This window comes from Psammomys obesus, unplaced genomic scaffold (assembly GCF_907164565.1).
Source record: "Psammomys obesus unplaced genomic scaffold, mPsaObe1.curated_primary_1811, whole genome shotgun sequence".
NCBI lineage: Eukaryota > Metazoa > Chordata > Mammalia > Rodentia > Muridae > Psammomys > Psammomys obesus.
In genome coordinates, this window is record NW_026596034.1 from 26617177 (window position 1) to 26640065 (window position 22889).

A 22889-nucleotide genomic window follows, 5' to 3' on the forward strand; every position below is an offset into this window, starting at 1 on the left:
AAGGAAGGAAGGAAGGAAGGAAGGAAGGAAGGAAGGAAGGAAGGAAGGAAGGAAGGAGAAAGAAAGAAAGAGAAGAAAGAAGGAAAGAAAGAAAGAAAGAAAGAAAGAAAGAAAGAGAAGAAAGAGAGAGGGAGGGAGAGAAAGAAAAAGGGAAGGAGAGAGAGAAATATGGGGACAAGGTGTGCTCTCTAGGCATCATTCTCACAAATCAAGTAATCCAGTTTAAAAAATGGGGTACAGAGCTAAACAGAAAATTCTCTGTAGAGGAATATAGAATGACAGAGAAACACTTAAAGAAATGCTCAACATCCTTAGCCATCAGGGAAATGCAAATCAAAACAACCCTCAGATTTCACCTTATACCCATCAGAATGGCTAAGATCAAAAACTCAAGTGACAACACATGCTAGAGAGGATATGGAGAAAGGGGAACCCTCCTCCATTGCTGGTAGGAATGTAAACTTGTACAACCACTTTGGAAATCAATCTGGTGCTTTCTCAGGCAATTTAGAATAGCGCTTCCTCAAGATCCAGCTATACCACTCCTAGGCATATATCCAAAATATGCTCAAGTACACAGCAAGGACATTTGCTCAACCATGTTCATAGCAGCTTTATTCATAATAGCCAGAAACTGGAAACAACCCAGATGTCCCTTAACAGAGGAATGAATGCAGAAATTGCGGTACATTTACACAGTGGAATACTACTAACAATTAAAAACAAGGAAATCATAAAATTTGCCAGCAAATGGTGGGATCTAGAAAAGACATTTCGAGTGAAGTATCCCAGAAGCAGAAAGACACATATAGTATATACTCACTTATAAGTGGATATTAGACATATAATATAGTATAAACATACTAAAATCTGTACACCTAAAGAAGCTGAGCAAGAAGGAGGACCCTGGGTAGGAGGATCAATCTCACTCAGAAAGATAAATGGGGTGGACACTGGAGGAAGGAAAGAACAGGAAGCAGGATGGGAGCCTACCACAGAAGGCCTCTCAAAGATTCTTCCCAGCAGTGTATCAAAGCAGATGCTGAGACTCATAACCAAACTTTGGGCAGAGTGCAGTGAGTCTTAGGAAAGAAGGGGGAAATAGTAAGACCTGGAGAGGATAGGAACTCCACAAGGAGAGCAACAGAACCAAAAAAATCTGGACACAGGGATCTTTTCTGAGACTGATACTCCAAACAAGGACCATTCATGGATATTACCTAGAACCCTGCTCAGATGAAGCCCAGGGTAGCTCAGTATCCAAGTGGGTTTCCTAGTGATGGGAACAGGGGCTCTCTGATGTGAACTCAGTGGCTGGCTCTTTGATTGTCTCCCACTGAGGGGGGATCAGCCTTGTCAGGCCACAGAGGAGGAAAATGCAACCAGTCCTGATCAGACCTGATAAGCTAGGATCAGATGGAAGGGGAGGAGGACCTCCCCTATCAGTGGACTTGGAGAGGGACATGGGAGGAGATGAGGAAGGGAGAGTGGGATGGGGAGGGAATGAAGGAGGGAGCTACAGCTGGGATACAAAATGAATGAACTGTAATTAATATATAAAAATAAAAATTTAATTAAAAAAGAAAGAATACCAGTAATAAAATTCTCAATGTGTTTTAGTATAAATGTGGTATGAAAAGAGTAACTTTCCCCCCAATTCACACATGTAACAAAAAGTAAGCATGGGTGCAAGATTGGGCATGCTTACATGGAATCAACCCAGTCTCCTGGGTAAGTGCTTTAGCAGCTTCATTTCACTGATGAAGTAAGGCTCAGAGATCCCACAGCCAGTAACTAAAAACACAGGACCAGAACCCAAGCGCTTCCCTTTTGCTGCTCATGAATTAAGATGGCTGTCCAGACTACCCAATACACACCTCAGGGTTCCTCACCATGCAGGCTCAGTGTTACACCACCAAGAGGGATGTCATATGGTAGCTCTGTTTTGGAAAGACAGAATGAATGGTCTGCACCATTCATTCTTTGCCTTCTGCCCATACCAAGTGCCTAACCACAGAGATGACCCCCTATGGCCATCAAGATCCCGATGCCACCAAAACAGGCCTAACTTTCACAGGAAGGACTTGTCACCACCCTCCTGGGTCTAAACGGGCAGTGCAAGGGAAGGTCAAGGCTTCAGCCTTCAAAGGTTGGGGTCCTAGTCCAGCCACTTGCTAGCTATGCCATCTTGGGAACACATGTGTATATGTTCATACATGAATTCCCTAGCTTGTCCTTCATGAACAATAAGTGAAGCCACTTCTCATCCCTGTTCAACTCTGAGAGGGAGCAAAGACCCCCCTCACCCAGAGAGTGATCTGGTCCTGTTCCCTAACCACCTCTGCTCTGACAAGGTTCCTCCTCCTACATCCTAAGGAGTGGTCAAGATGGAGACCATGCTGTCAAAAGTCTGGATGAAGGGTTTGTTTGTTTCTGCATACCCTCCAAATATTAACACACTATCTCTCTTGTCTTCTTTTCTCTTGGAAAAGGTTTAAGTGGGATTCCAAGAAAATCAAGTCTCACTTCTCCATTAGCCCTGAAGAAGGCTACATCAGCTCAGGCATGGAGGTTGCTTTAGAAGTAACCTACCACCCCACGGAGATGGGAAAGGAGAGTTTCTATAAAGACATTTTCTGCTTCATCCAAGGAGGAAACCCCCTGTGCCTCACCCTGTCTGGAGTCTGCGTGGGACCACCTATAATAAAAGAGGCAAGTGGGCACTGCCCGGGGATGGAGCAAAGGCAGGAGTAAGCCCAACCAGGAACACCCGAAATGAACATTCAGGGACTTTGCACATACCATACCCACTGCTTGAATAATCTTTCTTCCCCCTTTGCTTACATAACTCATATTCTTACTTCAACTTGCGGGTCAAGCATTATATCCCCAAGGAAGCCTCACGGAGGCCATCTAGATTGAATTCTGTGATAAGAACTGTGAGCAGAGACCTAGGACAAAGCTCAGTCAGGGAGGTGTCACGCAAATATTATTTTCCTTCTCCTGGAGCAGGAGGACTCTCAGTCTTGAATGGCACTGTTTGATCTGCATTTTAATGGAGTCAAACCAGATGCCGACAGATGTCCGAAGAAGAGAGATTAATTAGGAACACTTCCCATAGACAAGGCAGTTTGGACAGTGCTGCCGGCCCAAAGGGTAGTAGAGGGCGAATATTTCACAGCTCATGAGTTCAACTTGGCTGGCTGGACAAGGGGCTTTCAGGAGTCCACCTGTCTTCATCCCCCCAAGTGCTGGCGCTGCAAACAGACCCTGCCACACCTGGCTTCCACATGGATGCCAGGCTGAACTCAGCTCCTCATGTCTGCCCAGAAATGACTGGACTGACAGGGGTCCACCCAGTACACCAAGCACTTGTGTAGTGCACTGAAAAGAAAGGTGAAACCGTGACATTTGCAGGAAAATGGACGCAACTGGAAATGCAATAATGAACTAAGCCAGACTGAGAAAGACAAGCAGTCCATGTTTGCTCTCAAATTTGAAACCAGATTCAAAATTGTGTGTGTGTGTGTGTGTGTGTGTGTGTTATTTATATATGGGAGCATAAAGGTAGAAAGAAGAAAGGGGGGAAGGAAACTCTTCATTGGAACTCACTATGGGAAACAATGTCTCTCTCACACACACTGTAGCTCTGAACCCTGAAGACAGCTCAAAGAGATGACATGGAAAATGGTTTTTCTGCTTCTCGCAGGTGGTGAATTTCAACTGCCAAGTGCGCTCCAAGCACACGCAGACCATCCTGCTGTCTAACCGTACCAACCAGACCTGGAATCTGCGCCCCATCTTTGATGGTGACTACTGGGAGGGGCCTGAGTTCGTCACCCTGGAAGCCCATCAGCAAAACAAGCCCTATGAGATCACCTACAAGCCCCGCACCATGAACGTGGAGAACCGCAAGCACCAGGTGAACTGACTGACGCTTCCCCATGGCTGTCTAGCATAGAGGAGGCGAGGGGCTGTATAGACAACAGCTAGAAGACAGATTTAAAGAGCCCTCAGATAAGGGGGTACGTGGAACAATGGGGAGCGGTGACTACTGTCGGGCAGTGGCTCCCCCTTGGTCTACATTTCTCTTAGAATCCAAGGAATCGGTTCTGAAATGAAACCCTAAACTAAGCATTGAACAAGTCCTATTCAGTTTAAGCACATCAGTGATATCACGGTAGCTGTAATAAAAATCAGAAGAGAGTTAGTAAGGTGGCCCAGCTGGTAAATGTGTCCACCACCAAGCCTTACAACCAAAGTTCAGTTGGAAGGAGAGAACTGACTCTTGGAAGTTGTCCTCTGATTTCCATACATGCAGTGCCATATGTATACACACAGAGAGAGAATGAATGAATGGATGAATGAATGAATGAATGAATGAATGAATGAATGAATGAATGAATGAATATGAAATTTAAGGGCTGGAGAGACTTGCTATCCTTGCCAAGGACCTGAGCTTGGTTTCCAATACCTATGTTGAGTGGCTCACAACCCCGTCTAATTCTAGTTTCAGGGGGATCCAATGCCCTCTCTGTCCTCCGCAGGCCCTACACTGCCATGCACATATCCACACAGAGACACATAAATAAAAATAATAAAAATAAATCTTTTTGAAATGTAATTTCAAAATTCAGAAAAGGAAAGCGCCGAGTCTTTGCACTTAGAAGCAAATGACATTCTCTCCAGTCTTCACTATCTGTCCAATGCAGCGAGCCTCTGTAAAAGACCCTGTCTTACAGGGAATCACATGGAAAGCAATCAAGGAAGATGCCCAGTGTCCTCTGTGGCCTCCCTGTGGCCTCCCTGTGGCCTCCCTGTGGCCTCCCAGTGGTTACATACAGGTGCCCTCATCAACATGTGTACCACACACACAGCAAAAGTTAAGAAATTTTAAAGTAGAAGTGTTAGGCTTCCTTGACCCCTTCAGGTCAGGTAGGTGCCTATTACTGAGGGGTCATTACTAACTGTGTCATTCTGATTCGCCACTTCTTCCAAGGGCACTCTCTTTTTCCCTCTCCCGGATGGGACTGGCTGGCTGTATGCCTTACACGGGACTGCCGAACTCCCCAAAGCTGTTGCCAATATCTACCGTGAGATTCCGTGTAAGACTCTCCATGTTGAGCTCCTGCCAATCAGCAACTGGCTGAACAAGCCCCAGAGGTAAGGGTGTGGGGTGAGCAGTGAGAGTGGGGGAAGAGATGACTTCCACCATCTAACGTGGTCCTTCCCCTGTGGAGAAGGCCCTACAAAGAATGTCAGGCATGGGGGCGGGGGGGTCAGAGACATAGGCCTCTCATGAACATGAATCCCGTCTCCTTACTCATGCTAATTCTTACAGATCCTAGAGCACCACCTCACACAAAATAAATGCCCAATAAATAATAGTTCTGATGGTCCTAACAGACAGCATCTTTGTTGTTGTTGAGCATCTTAGAGCTTGGGCTACTAGCCGGAGAAGAAAGCTCCTCAAATTGTGCCTGCATTAGGTAGAAAGGAATGTGGGGACTGGGAGAGATCGAGCGCAAGTAGCCTCGTCCTTTCCTTCCGCAAAGAGCTAGAGACTAGGAGAAGTGCGTCTTCCTGGAGGCCACCTGCTTGGCACCATAGGCAAAAGCTCAGATCCAAGTCTGGACCCCAGTTTTGCCAATAGCCACACATGTTGTCTGAGCACGTCATCTTTCTTCTTTGGGCCTCTATTTCCTCTCCCATAAAGCAGAGGTGTTACTGAGACAAACCTCCGCTAGACATCGTGACAGCTGAATATCTGTAGATAACGTGGAGAAGGACCACTGGACACCCCGGCCCAAAAAATGGCAGCCGCTGTCAGTGTTAGCGACAGAATGAAGACTAGAACCACAGGCCCACACAGACACAGCTCCTTCCCTCCCCTCCTCTGGACAGTCCCACTGTCCCTCAGTGTCCCTTGTCGTTTCTCATTGCCTCTCTTCTCTCTTGCACTGCCCTAGATTCCGGGTCATCGTGGAAATGCTGAAACCAGAGAGGACAGACCTAAGTGTCACTCTGAAGGGCCTCGATTACATTGATGTTCTGTCTGGCTCCAAGAAAGACTACAAGCTGAACTTCTTTTCCTACAGGGAAGGACTGTATACTGCAAAGGTATTGCCACATCAAAGGCACCTCCCTGGAGGTTTGATCCTGGGGTGTTAGAAAATAACAGATGTTATCCTCCAGGTGCTGTCCCAATGCTCCACACTATTCACTATGGAGTGAATACTGCTACTTGTCCAGTCCATTCATTGTTTAATAGGTATCCATTGAGTGCGCAGGCCATGTTCTGTGCTAAGTGCTGGTAACCCGGCAACGGACAGAGCCAGACATGGTCTCTGTTCTCAGGAAGCACAAATATGTGGAGGAGACAGACACTATTCTATCAATGCATAATTTTCAAATGAGATAAGTATTTTTGAGGCAGGGGAGTATGTATGGATTCATACTCACAGGAGAGGTCAGGCCTGAAGGCTTCAGGTTTGCCTGTTTATAGGCAGTCTTTGAAGCTATTATTGGTGATGGAACCACCAAGGGAAATATTTTAAAGTATAAACCTACACAGGGTCTATAGATAGATAGATAGATAGATAGAGAGAGAGAGAGAGAGAGAGAGAGAGAGAGATAAAGGTCTAGATAAATAAAGTCACCACCTAGTAATAAGATTAATGATCCAATGTATTTAAAAAAACAAAAGCTTGAATAGAGTCTACTTCAAAAAAGTAGCCACCTGAAATCCAGGCATGGTGGCACAGACATGAAATCCCAGCACTTAGGAGGTAGAAGCAGGAGGATAGGCGTGTGAGGCCTGCCTCTGTAGTTGGGTGCTACATGAGACCCTGTCTCAAAAGAAACTTGTTGGAAGTTGCTATATATGAATGACCAACAAGCACACAAGGCCAACATCCCCATTCTCCAGGGAAAAAAATTGTGACAGACGACCAGTTGTAAGGAGAAGGGGGCTGCTTAGAGCGGTTATGGCGAGCTCTGCAGTCCCTCCATGCAGGATCCTTCTTTGCACATGACTTTGGACAAGATGCTGAGCTTTGTTACACTTCTGTTCCCTGGTCTGCAAAGGGCGATGGCATTGCTGATGCACTGCGGGATTGCATAGCCCGCCGTATACTAAATCCCTAGTAAGTGTTAAATGCTGCCTGTCATTGTTTTTCTTGCTAACAGCTCTGGCATCAAGAGCAGTAGGCATGAAGCCCACCACAGCCTGAATGTCTGAGGTCTCGCTTGTTCTCTGGGGTTGTCTAGCTGGTTAAATGCTGTCAATGGACCAAGCTGCTCTAGCATCTTCTACTGAGATTCTTAGATCTCACCTGACAAAAGCCAGACCATAGTTCCTAAAGAGAAAGCCTGCCTGGCAGGGATCAGACTGGCTGGCCATGTCACCCCAGCAAGGCACATGTCCTAGACAGCAGGACACCCTGAGTGTGGACAGAGGACCCTGAGCTAACCTCTCCTCTCCCTGCTTCTTCCTGCTCTCCCCGTGAACACAGGTGATCTTCCGGAACGAGGTGACCAATGAGTTCTTGTTCTACACTGTGAGTTTCAGGGTCATCCCTTCTGGCATTATAAAAACCATCCAGATGACAATCCCAGTCCGCCAGAGTGTCTCAGCCTCCATCAAGTTGGAGAACCCCCTGCCCTACTCGGTGACCTTCTCTACAGAGTGCAAGCTGAGTGACATCAGCCTGCCTTCCCAGTTTGCCGTGCCTGCAAACTCTGACGTAAGGCCCTGACTGCCATGGGACCCTTAAGGGCTATGACAGAGGCTTCTACCCATGGTGCCTCTTGGTCTATGTTCTGCATCCCTTGAGTGTGGGCCAGCCCTGGTAGAAGGCAAGAAAAAATGACAAGGGACAGTTCCTTTCTTCTGCAGCCAGAGCCTTCATGTGAACTAGGAATACGTAGCTTTGGAATGGGCAGATACAACAGATATCTTTTTATAATGACTTTGTCTGTTGATTGTTTGCCTTGTTCAAACTAAGGGGAAAACATCATTTTTCCAATTATAAAAGCAGCATAGAGCTAAAAGTGTACCTTAGTGGTTGAGCACTTGCCACTAAGCGTGCACGGGGTATCCTGGATTCGATCTCCAGTCCTCTCACACACAAAGCAGCATGGATCTTAGTGTGAAAAGGAAAGCAAGGTGTATAAAGTAGCAGGATAAGACACACACATACACACAATATAAACACATACATGCACACATATAAACACATATACATATATACACATGTACTTATGCTACACACACATATTTATATGTGCACACATGAACACATGCATGTAAATATACACACACATACACACATGTACCGCACACACATATACATATGCATGCTTGTACACTCGTTGCTTGTACTTGCCATTCCCAGCGTGCTCTGGAGATGCACACACGAATCTCTGACCATGGTCAGGAGGACATGGCCAGGAATTATGAGCTGGGGGGAAATGGACTTTCACAGTTTATCATTCCAAACCTCACTGTCTAAATTTCATCAAAATCCCCACCCTTAACTTCCCTACCTCCCCAGACCTTGTCCGACTCCACCTGTTCCTTCACTCCTCCAGCTCTTCCTTCTTCTCCAGGATCTAGGTTAGTTTTCTCTGCTCTCCTGCCCATTGTTAGCGGGATTTTTATCTGTCGTTTGTCTCCCGTGCCTTTGTTGTGATCAGGTAAGCTCTACTCTGAGATTGCTCTCTAAGCTGGGCTGTTTCAGTGACAGGCGTCAGCCATTTGGTCAGTTTTTGCCGATATTGTTTTGCTCTAAGTTGGGTTTGGGTTGGCTTCTTTGAAATAGGGTCTCACTGTGCCATCCAGGATGACCTCAAACTCCTGACCCTCCCGTTTCTGTAACAGCATTTGTCCAGCTGAGGCTCTTGTTTTAAGCATTTAAATATTCTCTACTGCCCCCACTAGGCTGGTCCTATTACAACACCTTGAGATAAACTGAAACCATCCCTCCAGCTCCTGCCACAACCGTCAGATTATCCCACCAAGTTCCCCCAGGATATATGGATCCCCTCAGTTCAGGGCTGATCCGAGTTTTTTGGCTCTCAGTGTTGATGCTTCTCAACCACACAGGCGCTAATATTACACAAGGCCCATGCTTATTGGTGCCTTGACTCTCCCAACTCACTTTTGGGTTTGAGGTTACCTTTACATTTAGTTTCATGATAGGCTTTAGCTTGTTGTTATTTTGAGCCTAGCTAATCTGTGTGTTTGGAGGAGAGTCCATACAGTGTTGAACCTATCACTACCCTCTTACTCTAAACTGGTTTCTATGGATAATGTGAGTAGAAGATTCACTTTGTTCCCCAAGTCAATATGAGTCCCCACAGACTGACTGAAATTCTCATATTAAACTGGGCACGGTGGCACATGCCTGTAATCCCAACATTCAGGAGGCACAGGAAAGAGGATCAGAAAGTCAAGTTCATCCCCAGCTATTTATGAGTTTGAGACCAACTTGAGCTACATGAGACCCTGTCTCAAAAATAAATAAATAAAAACAAAGTTCATCTCATCTTTTCCCTACTGCTCTGCAGAAGTATATATAAGTCAAGTCGAGCTCATACATCCATGGGTCTGTTCTGTCTCCTCTGGGATAAAATAATTTCTGTTCTCATGCTAATGCCTCTGCATCTTTTTAACAAATACTCAGGGTTGGTTGACATCTAGTGAAGCTGCAGTCACTCACTGTTACTCTGGCCATAGCTTACTCTTGTCATGATTCAGGATTACGCCAGCTATTCTTGATTTTTTATTTCTATGTAAATTGTGAAGCCAAGTTGCTCAGAAGAACTAAAGAAAAAGAAACTAACTAGGGACTTTGAATGAAATTCCACTGAACCTACAGATTATTTTAAGAATCACCTGTTATTTGTTGAACCATAACAAATTCCTCTCAAACTTAGCAGCTTGTCAAACAGCAAATGCTTGCTCTTCTCCAGGGTTCTGATGATCAGGATTGCAGGTGTGGCAGCTTGGCTGGGTGGTCTTTGCTGGGGTGAGGGGGTGTTTCTCAGAAGGCTAGAGTCGGCAGCCAGCCAAGTCATCCCCACACCTGAGACTAGATAATCTGCTTCTAGACCCAGGCATGTGGTCGCTGATTATGCTTTTAGCCCCTGTCAGCAGTTAGCTAGGGCCTCAGTCAGTCAATCTGTGACCTCTCCCTAGAACATTTTCCAACATGGCCCACTTGCCTAGAGTGAAAGATGTAAAAGAAAGAGACTAGCCTCCAGGGGAGAATGGAATACACGACACAGAAGCCTGCAGACCTTCTCTCTCACTGCCCATTCCCAGGGGTGACATGCTTGCACTTTACCACCAAGCCTTCTCCCCAGCCCTGTCCTGGAATTTCTTTAAGGAAGAAAACAATTGCAAGTGCAAGGCATTAAACCCTCAGCCTTGTGCATTCCTGGAAAGCTTTGCCCCACTGAGCTACAGGCCCATTTTCCCCACTCCCTTCTCTCCCTTGCTTTTTTGAGACGGGTTCTCCCTAAGTTACTCCTGCTGAGCTGGAACTCACTCTCTAACCCTGACAGGTCTTGATCTTGTCCTCCTCCTGTCTTAGGCTCTCAAGTAGCTAGGAACTATAGACCTCAGGCCTAGCAAAGAAAGTTTGACTACAGATTATTTTATTTTTAAATTTTTATGCTGGGAATTCAATTCAGGGCCTCAGGCATGCTAGACTAAGCTATGTTTGTTTTTACATTTGTCTATTCATATCACTTGTTATCATAAAATCATTTTGTCTCATGTTCTTTTTGACAAAAAAAAAACAGCTTTAGTGATACTTTTTGTTCTGATTATTTTTCTTTTTATTGATTATTCTGATTGTTTTTATTTTTAATTTTTAAAGTATTTTAATGATGTAGGGGTGGGGTATGCGCACCCGTGCTGGCGCCTGAAAAGGTTAGAGGTGTTGCACCCCCAAAGACAGAGCTCCAGAAGCTTGTGAGCCTCCTGATGTGGGTTCTGGGAATTGACCTCAGGTCCTCCAGAAGAACAGGGTATATTCTGAACTGATGAGGCTTCTCTCCAGGCCGTCTTTGTTTTATGTTTTATTAATGGACACTTAATAAAATATTTCAAGCTATATAAAAGTATATGAAATACAAGGTTTAAAGTCCCATACCCTTTTCCCCCAGATGTAATACCAGAAACAGCTATTCTTAGACTGTTCTGTACTCACAAACAACAAAAATGGGCCAGCAACATGGCTCTTGCACCCAGGCCTGACAACTTGAGTTTTGTCCTTGGATCCCACAAGGTAGCAAGAGAGACCAGGTCCTGAGAGTTTCCCTTCTAACCGGTACGCATGTGCACACAAACAATAAATTAATTTTTAATCAATAAGTATGAGCATTATATTCATTTTTTATTTAGACCTCTTTCCTTTCCTTTACAATAGCAACACCTCTCATCACAATTCTACCGCATTCTTTTGTGGCTGTATAATATTCCAGAGAGATGGGAAGACCCTAAGTCATTCAACTAATTCTACTTGAGTGCACTTGAGTCATTCTCTCTCTCTCTCTCTCTCTCTCTCTCTTCACTATTATAAAGCTTTGGCTATTGTTTTGCCTTGTAAAAATGGGAAAAGAGGAATGTTTCCCCTCAAGTAAAGGTGGAACCCAGAAAGCTTTTCTGAGAATGACTGTATGCAAAGAAGGGACTGCCTGGCATTTAATCTCCTGTTGATTTCCATACATGTGCTTCCCTAGGAAGGGCCAACACCTGTTTCTTAGATTCAGATTTGGGGTGGAGAAATACCTGGAAGAGAGAAAGACAGAGGGAGAATTAAAGAGAGAAAGAATGGCCTAACCTGGGCTCAGGGTCAGCTTCAGTGTTTGTATGTGGAGCATCGGTTTTTGCCATCACCTGCTGTGAGGTCTTAAGCAGGTTAGAGAGGATAGGGCAGATTTCCAACCTGACAAGAGCCTCTGTCTTCTCTTCCAGGGAACATTCTCATTTGAATTCCAGCCCTTGAAAGCTGGAGAAAGCATGGGGAGACTGGCCCTGCACAACAGCGACTTGGGATACTACCAGTACGAGCTCCTTCTTAAGGCCCTGCCCGCACCTCCTGAGAAACCTGTCCACTTCCAGACTGTTCTTGGCAGCAACCAAAGCATCTTTGCGAAGTTCATCAATTATACCCGGCAGAAGACAGAGTACTACTGCAGGGTGAGCAGACTGTAGGGTGAGCGGGCTGCAGGGTGAGCGGGCTGCAGGGTGAGCGGACCCTTCCTTGGCATAAGTCGGGGTTCAAAACTAGTAAGAGGCCCAGAATTGTAGTGGATTCTTATCTCCCAGCTCACAGGAGGCAGCAGCAGGGGATCATGAATTTGAGACCATCCTATCCGAGACTTTATAGTGAGTTCTAGGCCAGCCTGGCCTACATAGTAAGACCCTGCCTAAAAAATCATTGATGATGGAAGGATGACTCCAAGGGTACAGAGATATGAAGCTCAGAGGCAACCAGGTGCTGTCATAGTGACCCCCACTTTGGAAGACTCAGTCTAACCTAGAAACAACCAACGAGAAATAGATGGGTTCTTCCACTACAGATTGTCTGCTTTATTTAGCTGGGTTTGGAGAGGGAGATTTGCTTCACTCCTTGTTCACAATGGACAGTAAAGGAAGACCGTATCACTTGGCATCGTGAGCATAAGTTGTGGGATCAGTTATGGGATTTGAATCCTGACCCATCACTTAGTCTGAATGAGTAATTTGCCTTATCTCTCTAAACTATAAATGGAGATAATGGCCACTTCTCAGCCATTTTCTGTTACTATAAATGAAAGCCACAGAGTTCTAATTTCTTAAATGAATAAATAAATAGAACTAAGGACCTCTTGCCAGTGAGTGCTCCTCCAAAGAGTTCCAAAGTCATAAGGAGGTGAATCTAAGTGGGGGGGGGGGGGGCGTCATACAGAACTGGTTTATATAAACTGATATACTTTCGAACCATTAGCCCATCAATCTGCTAGTCCATGAGTGGATTCATTTGAGAGGGCTACCCTCATGACCAGTCTTCTCACAGAGATCCCACATCTTTAATACCTCACCATGGAAGCCTGTGACTTGCAACCTCACATGGGTACCATGAGTGCATACATGCACACATGCATGAAATATATCTGCAAAGCCATGTCCTTAGCACCTAGCCCTTAGCAAGTATTCCATAGACATTAGCCATTATGACAGTTGGAATGTAAGACGGAAAACCAAAACAACAGCAAATTGAAGACTGTTCATCACACTCACTTGGGGATTCTGCTAAGAACAAGTCCTATCTCAGATGCTTCCCGGTCAGGGCATCTGAGGGATGAGAAGACCCTGATGGGTCTCATGGACAAATAAATGGTCTAGAATACAAATGTCACCTGTCAGTTTTGTTCAAGTCAGAATGTCCCATCCTCCGTGTGAATGGAAGGAGACAAGAACTAAATGGGAAGATGGGTCCCAGTTCTCCCCACAGCACCATGTGGCCGTAGGTCCTAGGGCACATTGTTAACATCTCTTGGCCTCTGTTTCTCAGTAGCAAAGTTGGGATAGTGGTGAGTAATACTTACCTGCAAAGACCTCAGCTCCACGGGGCACAGGATATTACATGACAGCCCTCCTGCTCTCACACAAACATAAGTTCTTTGATGTCCAAGAGCAGAAAGGATTGGTTTGGGTTCCTGATAGCCTCTTTAAGATCCAGTGGGAGTCAAGGCACTTTGTTTCCCTTTCAGATGGATTGTCCTGACTTCCACACAGAAAGAGTCATTAATGCAGCCCCCGGAGCCCAGGGTGGCACTGAAGTCAGCGTGGAAGTCTTCTTTGAGCCCAGCCACCTTGGTGAGACCAAAGGCATCTTGAGCCTGTCGTCAATGGCAGGTGGTGAATATATCATCCCACTCTTTGGACTTGCTCTGCCCCCCAAGCCCCAAGGCCCCTTCCTAATCAGAGCCGGGTACAACATCATCATCCCCTTCAAGAATGTCTTCTTGCATGCAGCGAACTTCTCCTTCATTGTGGAGAACCCAGCCTTCACCATCCGAGCCGCAGAGGCCGTGAGACCCAAGAAGATCAATAACATCACCGTCTTCTTTGAGGGGAACCCGTCAGGCAGTAAAACCCCTATCACCACCAAGCTGATCGTCACCTGCCCTCACTGTGAAGGCTCTGAATCCGGGATCAAATGGGTTTATTACCTGAAGGGCATCACCCCTTGAGTCACAGCTGCACCACGTATGTGAGCCGTGAGCTGTGGCATCTTAGCAAAGAACAGAGAAGAGAAGGGGACCTTTCCTAGGACTTTCTTCCCTGTGTTTATTAATAGGGGGAATTATTTCTATATTATGTTTTACACATACAGATGTGAAATTTACGTTCCACATTAAAATTTATAGTGACACACAATCGATCTGCATTCAGGCTGAATGAATCAATGACAGTCTCAATAGTTGTGTTTCCCACAGATAAGCACTCTTGAAATGATCCCAGTCTGTAAGGAGACACTGGTATCTCACTCAGGACCTTCACACAGCACTTACAAGTGTCCAGTACAAGGAACTGCTGGCTCTCCTTAAAACGTCATCAGCCCCCAGATATGATTCCATGTTGATGTGATGTCATTTCTGCTCTTTCATAAAAGGCAAAAAAAATAAAAGCATCTTTAGAGTGATGAACGGGTCACCCTAGGGCAACTCACGATTACATCTTGTGTTTTATGCCATCAGTCCCCCAGTCCCACATCCATTGCCTTCAGGAGGTGACACCTTGTTGGAGTTTGGCTCCTAGAAAATGCTAATGGAGACCCCCACACACTCCCCTCCCCAGCCCTGAGCACACAGTCAGCTGGAGGACACTCATTCTGTGCTCATCTGTACGCATCTAGCCATCTACCTCTCACCCAAATCCTACCCTCCCCAAACACTGAGAGAATTGAGCTGGGGAGGAACAAAGTTATAACATATTCCAATATCATATGTGCATGCATATGTGCACATATAATGGAGGGTGAGAACCAGGGCTACACAGTAAACACAGCCATTCATCCATATTCCTTCGTCTCGGTCAGGAATCCTATCCATGATAAAGCCTCCTTCCAATTTCATATTGTGTAACTGCCGCTGTGCCACATGCTCTTAAAGGGTGGCCATCTAGATGTCTTTCCTATATTCCCTTAGGAAACTCCACCCACACAGGGACGTGGAGCACCTCCATCAGCCCAGAAGCTGGACCCCACACTCACCTCTTTGTCCCAGGGCCTCATAGGACCACTGACCTATGGGCGCCATTTTCAGATCAATATAATTAAACATTGGCTCGGAGGAGATTGGCTTCCACAGACACTTACCTCTAACTGAGTGTCCCCACCTCCTCCACCTTTTCTCATTCCAGAGAGCCTCCTGCAAGAGAGAGCGGTGCTATGAAACCAGATGATCACTTGGGAATGAAGTCTCCAAAGAAGTGAATGTCCAAATGGTCCCTAAACCACACCGCCAGAGGCAGCGTCTAGGAAGTTACTAAAGACCGACCCAGTTCTCACTCTCTGGCATAGACTTGTTGAATTAGAAACTGTGGGCACAACCCAGAAATACTCTTTTTAATAAGCCCACTACCTGTTGTAGTCTTGGAGGGAATAGTTTAAGGGTTCTCTTTGGTTGCTTGGGGTTTGTTTGTTTGTTTGTTTGTTTGTTTGGGCTCTTCTGACGCAGGATCTCAACATGGTTGGTTTTGAACTTCATTGCTCTCGCCTCAGCCTTGGGAGTGCTAGGATTAAGGTGTGTACCACCACACTGACTTCAGTGGTGGTGGTGGTGTGTGAGGGCGCACACATTTGCATATACATTTTTTTTCATAATTTGTTTAATTTTATTTTATGTGCGTTAGTGTGAAGGTGTCAGATCCCTTGGAATTGGCATTACAGACAGTTGTGAGCTGCCATGTGGGTGCTGGGAATGGAACCCCAGTCCTTTGGAAGAGCAGACAGTGCTCTAACCACTGACCCATCTTCCCAGCCCTGTGCATGGACATTTACATGCGTGTGTGAGAGTGTGGGTATTGCATGCGCATATGTATGAGGGCACATGCATGGGGTCAGGGGAGAGCCTCGGATGTCAATCCTTGCCTTCTATCTAGAGAGAGCCTCTCTTGTTCGGTTCCACTTATGCCAGGCTAGCTGGCCCATGAACTCCGAGAGATTCTCCTGTATCTGTCTCCCATCTCCCACAGGGGCACGCTGGGATTACAGACTGATGCGCTGCTGTCTCCAGTCTTTAGTTAGGTTTTTGTATGTGAACTTAGATTATCAGGCTTGTGCAGCAGGCAGTTTGCCCACTGAGGCATCTCCCAAGCCCTTTAACGTGTTTTGGCAATGGAAAAAAAAACTTCTACTTTTTGTCATCCCCCCCGCCCGCCACAAAACCCTCAGCCGACACATGCCACACACGACTAATGCCAAGTTAAGCTTTCCCTATAATGCTTTTCAAAACTGTAGTTCATAACCAATTCGTTTTACAGCCAGTAAAGATAATAGGGACCAGCAGGATGGCTCAGCAGGTGAAGGCACTTGGTCCCTGACAAGCTGAATTCAATGCCAAGGAGCCACTTGGGAGGAGAGAACTGACTGTTCTCTGAAAGTTGTCATTTGACTTCCACACATGTACCATGACATGCACACACACACACACACACACACACACACACACAATTATGCTGTAAAATATTTTTAAATAAAATAATAAGTATAAAGACAAAGAATTAGAAGACGGATTTTTTTTTCCAGCGATTGGTTGAACAAAAACCATACTAGCCAGCAATCTGACAGGATGTTTAAAACAAAAAAAATCAGTGGGCAGCTGCTATGACTGGCAGATACAGAGTCTGTATGACGTCAGCAGCTTCCCGATTTTTGTTTATATCAAAATCTCTGGGGAGGACTTGCAAAACCAGATTGCTGGGCTGTTCCTCCTGAAATGCCATCTAGAAATTGCATTGTCTTTGAGGAAACAACCTGATTAGGGTGCGACATTGCCTGTAGCTTCTCAAGTCATGATGACACGACTTTCACGGTGTAACCGTTAGAACAGTTACTAGAGAACCATTCCAGAGTCTATAATGACAGCAGACGAAGTGGGGCTGCAAGATGGATCATTGTTATGAAAGAGGGGTGAGATTGCAGACAAGCATAGGAATCACCCAGAAGTCGAGAGGAGTCAGAGTAGAGACTTCTGGCCAGCAGAGCCAGAGAAGAAGAAGTCAGGCAAGAATGCCCCCACCCACCCCCAGTCTTCATTCACAGAACCACTGTTAGCCCAGAGATGAACATGTGACCTTAATTAATCTACATCTCTAATGTACCAGGGAAGTTTCTTTCTAGAAACTTCCAACCTAAAGGTAGGACAAAGCATTAGTTTAGGCTTTAGGGAGAAGAAACTGGTTTCTTAGCAACCTGATTCAGAATGCAATTTTGGAAGAAAAGCATTCTTGCTGGTTGGGATAGAAAAAATGTGCAGCTTCAAATATTAAAGGCCTTATTAGAGTGTGAATAGTGTGACCCTTGGGAAATTCAGTTCACCTCCACCAAGGAGCCAACCCCAAAAAGCAAATAAATGGGTGAAATATTCTACCAGACATGGATTCGCTGGAAATGAATGTGAATTGGAGAAAGCAGACCCAAACCACCCCATTATTTTGGTTTAAATCTTTTTTTTTTTTCGTTGTATCAACCATCATCGAATCCTGAATATATAAACTTGCACACACTTTGGAATGCCCTTGACAAGCACTTGACTCAAGGTAAAAGGAGGACTAGAGAACACATTGTCTCAGAGTGTGACTGTCTGCATTTATGTAGTTTTCACACTGGAAGGAGTGCTAGAGGGGCTCCATCCTCTGCTCACTGGATTGTGTCGGAAAAGCTTTTGCCACTTTTGCCACTTGTAAAACCCTACTGGCAAGAAAACACACTGTCTTGGAATTGTGTTGCTTAATTTCTCCATGGTGTACTGAATTTTGGATCAGGCTCAGCATCTGTTTACTGTGGACACATAGTGTGGTTGCCAGCCTAGAAGCTTAAAACAACCCAAGTTTATTCTCTCTCAGTTTCAGTGGTCAAGAGTCCACATGGACTGAGCTGGGTTCTCTCAGTCCAAAGATCCCACAGGCCAACTCAAGGATCAGCCTCATCTTCACGTGAAGGCTCAAGTAGGAAAAGATATGTCTCTAAGTTTCCTTTGTGAATTGTCAAAATTCACTTTCTTGGGTCTTATGGCTAGAATCATGCTTTCTTGGCAGTTGACAACAGGAGACTGCTCTCAGCAACTAGAGACCACTGTCCTTCCCATCATCAGCTGTTCACAACATGACTCCTGGGGCCATCAGGAGAATCTTCCCACGCCAGATATCCAGGCACTTTGAGGTCTCGATGACTATATCAGGCCCACCCACAATAATCTCCTCCTCCCCCTTAATTCGTCTGTTATGGATCTTTGTTACATTTGCAAAATCTCTTCTGCTCTCAAACACAATAATTCTGTAGTAGATCATATTTACAAGACCTTTTCACACCGGAGGGCTCTGCCTATCACAGCCCCTCACTCGCTGCGTCCAGCTTTATGTTAGTGTTTTGTGCTCATTAACAGCATCTAAAAATAATGCAGTATTCCTCGGACTCAACCATAGGCTAGCCCTCCTTGTTCTAAGTTCCTGACCCTGGAAGCTCTGTTGAATTTGGATATGGCTCCCTTTTGACTGCAACATTCATTACTCTATGGCCAAAATTTCCTCTCCCCCAATTTTATCACACAGATTCAATTTCTGTCCCACCATTTAACGTGACAACCCAAACATCATCTGCTTCCCAATGATTCCATCTAGATACCTGCCCGCCCTCAGCACGTTTAGGGTTGCTGTATGTAACCCAGGGCTCTCGGTTGTCAGGACATGGTCACACACTCTGACTTCCAAATGGTGGGCTGGGCACCACTCTCAGTGTTGTGGCGTATCCACCAGAGAGACTACTTGGTTTAAGCCGATAGAAAGTCTTCCTCAGCTGGCCAGTGACTACACTGGTGTTCAGGATCCCAGTGTAGCCCCTAGCCTTTCGCAGGCTGAGCTTTTAAGAAAAAAAAAAAAAAAAAACAAAAAACACACACATCCTAGGTTGACACACCTCACTTAGCAAGAATAGTTACTACCAGAAGCAGGACTACAGAAGCCAAAAAGCAAGGCTAGGACATTTAGAGACTTTCCCAGAACTATGGACTTTGATGGATTAGGTCTTGGTTTTTGTTTTGGCAGGTGGTGCTGTCTACATGTTGAGTTTTATGACCTGAGTAGTCCTTCCATCATGGAGTCAATTGTGCTAAGGTCTGGGAGCCCGTTACAGTTAGTACCTGCAATTTTAGGAGATATACCTTTTTTAAATGGCCAATATTTTAATACGTCTTAGGAAACAAGACTGTTTGAATCTATTATTTTGGGGCACAAGCAAGGCTGAGGTGAGAACTTAAGATTCGTTTTATTGAAAGTATATAGATTTGAGGGGCTGGAGAGTTGGCATATTCTGGAGGGTACTAGCCACAGACGGCTGAAGACCTTACTTCACATCCCATGTACTCACTCAAAAGCCTGGTAAGGGACCTCTGCTCTCTAACTCCAGCACTGGGAGATGGGGAAGGCAGAGGCAGGCCAGTCCTTGGAGCTCACTGGCCGGCTACCCTAGCCAAACCCAGAGTTTCAGGTTCAGTGAAAGACCTTATTACAAAAGAAAGGCAGGGCTGCTGCCCTGCAGACTATCAAAGCAGATGCTGAGACTTATGGCCAACCTTTGGGCAGAGTGCAGGGAATCTTATGGAAGAAGTGGGAAATAGTAAGATCTGGAGAGGACAGGAGGTCCACAAGGAGAGCAACAGAACCAAAAAATTTGAGCACAGGGGTCTTTCCTGAGACTCATACTCCAACCAAGTACCAGGCATGGAGATAACCTAGAACCCCTGCACAGATGTAGCCCATGGCAGTTCTGTGTCCAAGTGGGTTCCATAGTAATAGAAACAGGGACTGTCTCTGACATAATCTGATTGGCCTGCTCTTTGGTCACCTCCCCCTGAGGGGGGAGCAGCCTTACCAGGCCACAGAGGAAGACAATGCAGCCACTCCTGATGAGACCTAACAGACTAGGACAGAAGGAAGAAAAAGAAACCCTCCCCTACCAGTGGACTTGGGGAGGGGCATGCATTGGAAGGGGGAGGAAGGAAGGGATTGGGAGGGGAGGAGGAAGGGAACTAGAGGGGGGATACAAAGTAAATAAAGTGTAATTAAAAAAATTAAAATTAAAAAAATAATAATAAAAAGAAAGGCAGAGCTGGGCAGAGTAGTTAGCTCACGAGCTTGCACACGGCCTTTCCTTCTATCCTCGGCACCAAGTAAACCCAGGGTAGTGGTACACGCCTGTAGTCCCAGCACTAAGGAGGTGGAGGCCAGAGGATCATAATTTTTTTTTTTTAGTTATTGTTAAGGTGTCTATTGATGTGAGAAAACACCATAATCAAAAGTAACGTGGGGAGGAAACGGCTTGTTTCACCTTATAGCTTATGTCGCTGAGGGAACTCACGGTAGAAACCTGGAAGCACTTATACTGTGTCGCTCCTCAAAGCTTGCTCCGCCTACTTTCTGACATTCTCCAGGACCACCTACCAAGAGTGGCCCCACCCACAGCGGGCTGGGCCCTCCACGTCAACCACTAATTAAGAAAACGCCTTACCGGCTTGCCTACATCCCCATCTTAGGGAGGCATCTCTCTCGATTGAGGGTCCCTAGTCGAAGAAGATTCTAGCTTGTGTAGAGTTGACGTAAAATTAGCCAGGACTATTATCCTCAGCGGCACAGAGTGTGAGTCCAGCCTAGGACACGAGACCTTGTCTCAACAAAGAGTGAAAAGAGCTACAGAGGACACACGACCTCGGGTCTCCACACACATGTGCTCACACATGTGAGCAGGTTTGAGCAAGTGTATTAATACAATTCTGGGCTGTAGCTCAGTTGGTAGACTTGTCTAACAAGGATGAGACCCTGGGTTCCTTGTCCGGCACCACATAAGATCAGCTGTGGTGAGGCAAGCCTGTTATCCCTGCACTCAGCAGATGAAGGCAGGAGAATCGGGAGTTCAAGGCTATCCTCAGCTATCTATAGTTTGAGGCCCCTGTCTCTAAAATAGTAATTGGGCTGGAGAGATGGTCCAACGGACAAAGGGGTCTGCCGCCAAACCTGACGACGGTGCGAATTCGATTCCGGGACGCCCAACATGGTGGAAGGGTGCCCCAAGTTATCTTCTGACCCCCAAAAGCGCACCTTGGTGAATGCACACACCCAAAAATAAAAGAGAAATGGCTAGGATACGGTGAAAATGATGGAGACCCTGGCATAAGCGACAGTGACTGATAAGTGACCAAAGAACTAATGCATAAATTAAACTGAGTCAGGCTTCGTCTCCGGCAGCGCGCCCGAACCGCCCCCCACCACCTGCTCTACCCTCTGCGAAAGCCCACTGCACCCAACCCAGGAGCGGGCGGGGAGGGGGTGGAGCCCTGGGGAGCGTGGCCAATAGACCACGGCATTCGCGCGGGGGCGTGGCCGCAGAGGGGCGGAACCTTTGGGCGGCGGAAGGCGGAAGTGCCTGTGGCGTCACGTGACCTGAGTAACATGGCCGCGGCCCAGTGAGCGTTGCCGGTTCCTGGCGGGAGCTGGTCGCGTGAGCCGTGGGGCGGTCCGGATCGCGCGTGGGAGAGCAGGGTCTGGACAGGGAACCCGAGGGGCGCGCGGCTGCAGGACCTGGCGAACCCGGGGCGGTGTAGCCCATGAGCAGGCGCCGGGGTCCGCGCGGAGCTGCTCACCCCCCTGGCACTGGCGCGGCCCCGGCAGCCTCGGGCTAAGGTGTCTCGAGGCTCCCGGGCACAGCACGAGCTGCCACCATGAACCCCGAGAAGGACTTTGCGCCGCTCACGCCCAACATCGTGAGAGCCCTGAATGATAAACTCTACGAAAAGCGGAAGGTAGCGGCGCTGGAGATCGAGAAGTAAGAGCTACTGGGACCCCGCCCTGGCTATGCAGCTCCTGGCAGCTCTGCTTGCCCCTGGCGAAGGTTCGGTATTGACCTCTCAGGTTTCAGCTCTTAGCACATGGCTTTAGAGCGGGAAATCCAGGAGCTCCGTCTTTGCCAAGTTCTTTAACATCCTGGCGCCCCTAAATAGCAGCAGTGAAAATGAACTTACTTATCGTATGGGCAGTACCTAGCACAGTACCTAGCACAGTGCCTGGCACCCGGGGAATCTTTTGTGTGGCCTCAGTCAAAACACCAAGATCAGAGACTGGCCTCTCTGGGGTGGAGAATTTGCTTGTGATGTCCCGCCTGGTCTTTTCAGCTTCTGAAGAGACCGTTAAGTAGTCAAGTGTAGAAATCAGATCAGAGCATGATCCGACGATGCTCAGAAGATTGTCATATTTAATCTTTAGTCATGTCACCCTTCTCCGCAAGTGAAATTGGGGAAATCTGACCTTCTTCTCTTCTACAATATCGTGTGTGTGTGTAATGGTACACTGGTGTTTGCTTTGTTTCCAGGTGTTCAAAATAGGGAATGTTTAATTGGTAATGTTTTGCTGAGTGTGTGTGTGAGCATGTCAAGTTTTTTCCCCAGCCAAATCCTAGTGACAGTCAAGTGAGTAGGTGGTTTCAGAAGAGTAGAAAGAAGCAGCCTGTGAAACTAGAAAAGCATTAAAGTCTAGGAGTTGAGATGTCCAACGTAGTAACAACTCAGCATATGTATCTATTTAAATTTAAGTTAGCCAGAGTGGTGACACGGGCCTGTAA

At 46.4% G+C, this 22889-nt stretch overlaps 2 protein-coding genes across 4 annotated transcripts in view; both read left to right on the forward strand.

The window, feature by feature from the left end:
- Positions 1–14427, forward strand: part of Hydin (HYDIN axonemal central pair apparatus protein) — a 352204-nt gene extending 337777 nt beyond the window's left edge. The window contains exons 79-85 of the mRNA XM_055621008.1: positions 2493–2712; positions 3710–3922; positions 5000–5163; positions 5970–6120; positions 7515–7745; positions 11987–12211; positions 13768–14427. Of these exons, the coding sequence (XP_055476983.1) occupies positions 2493–2712; positions 3710–3922; positions 5000–5163; positions 5970–6120; positions 7515–7745; positions 11987–12211; positions 13768–14250 (1687 nt within the window). The 3' untranslated portion in view covers positions 14251–14427. The remainder of the gene's footprint in view (positions 1–2492; positions 2713–3709; positions 3923–4999; positions 5164–5969; positions 6121–7514; positions 7746–11986; positions 12212–13767) is intronic.
- A 7284-nt stretch (positions 14428–21711) lies between these two features.
- The window catches only part of Vac14 (VAC14 component of PIKFYVE complex), a 106202-nt gene continuing 105024 nt past the window's right edge, over positions 21712–22889 (forward strand). For 2 of the 3 annotated variants that reach the window (XM_055621251.1, XM_055621253.1), the window contains exon 1: positions 21712–22097. In XM_055621251.1, coding sequence (XP_055477226.1) covers positions 21994–22097 — 104 coding nt within the window. In that variant the 5' untranslated portion in view covers positions 21712–21993. Of the gene's footprint in view, positions 22164–22889 lie in introns of all 3 variants that reach the window. The other variant, XM_055621252.1, reaches the window with a different exon arrangement.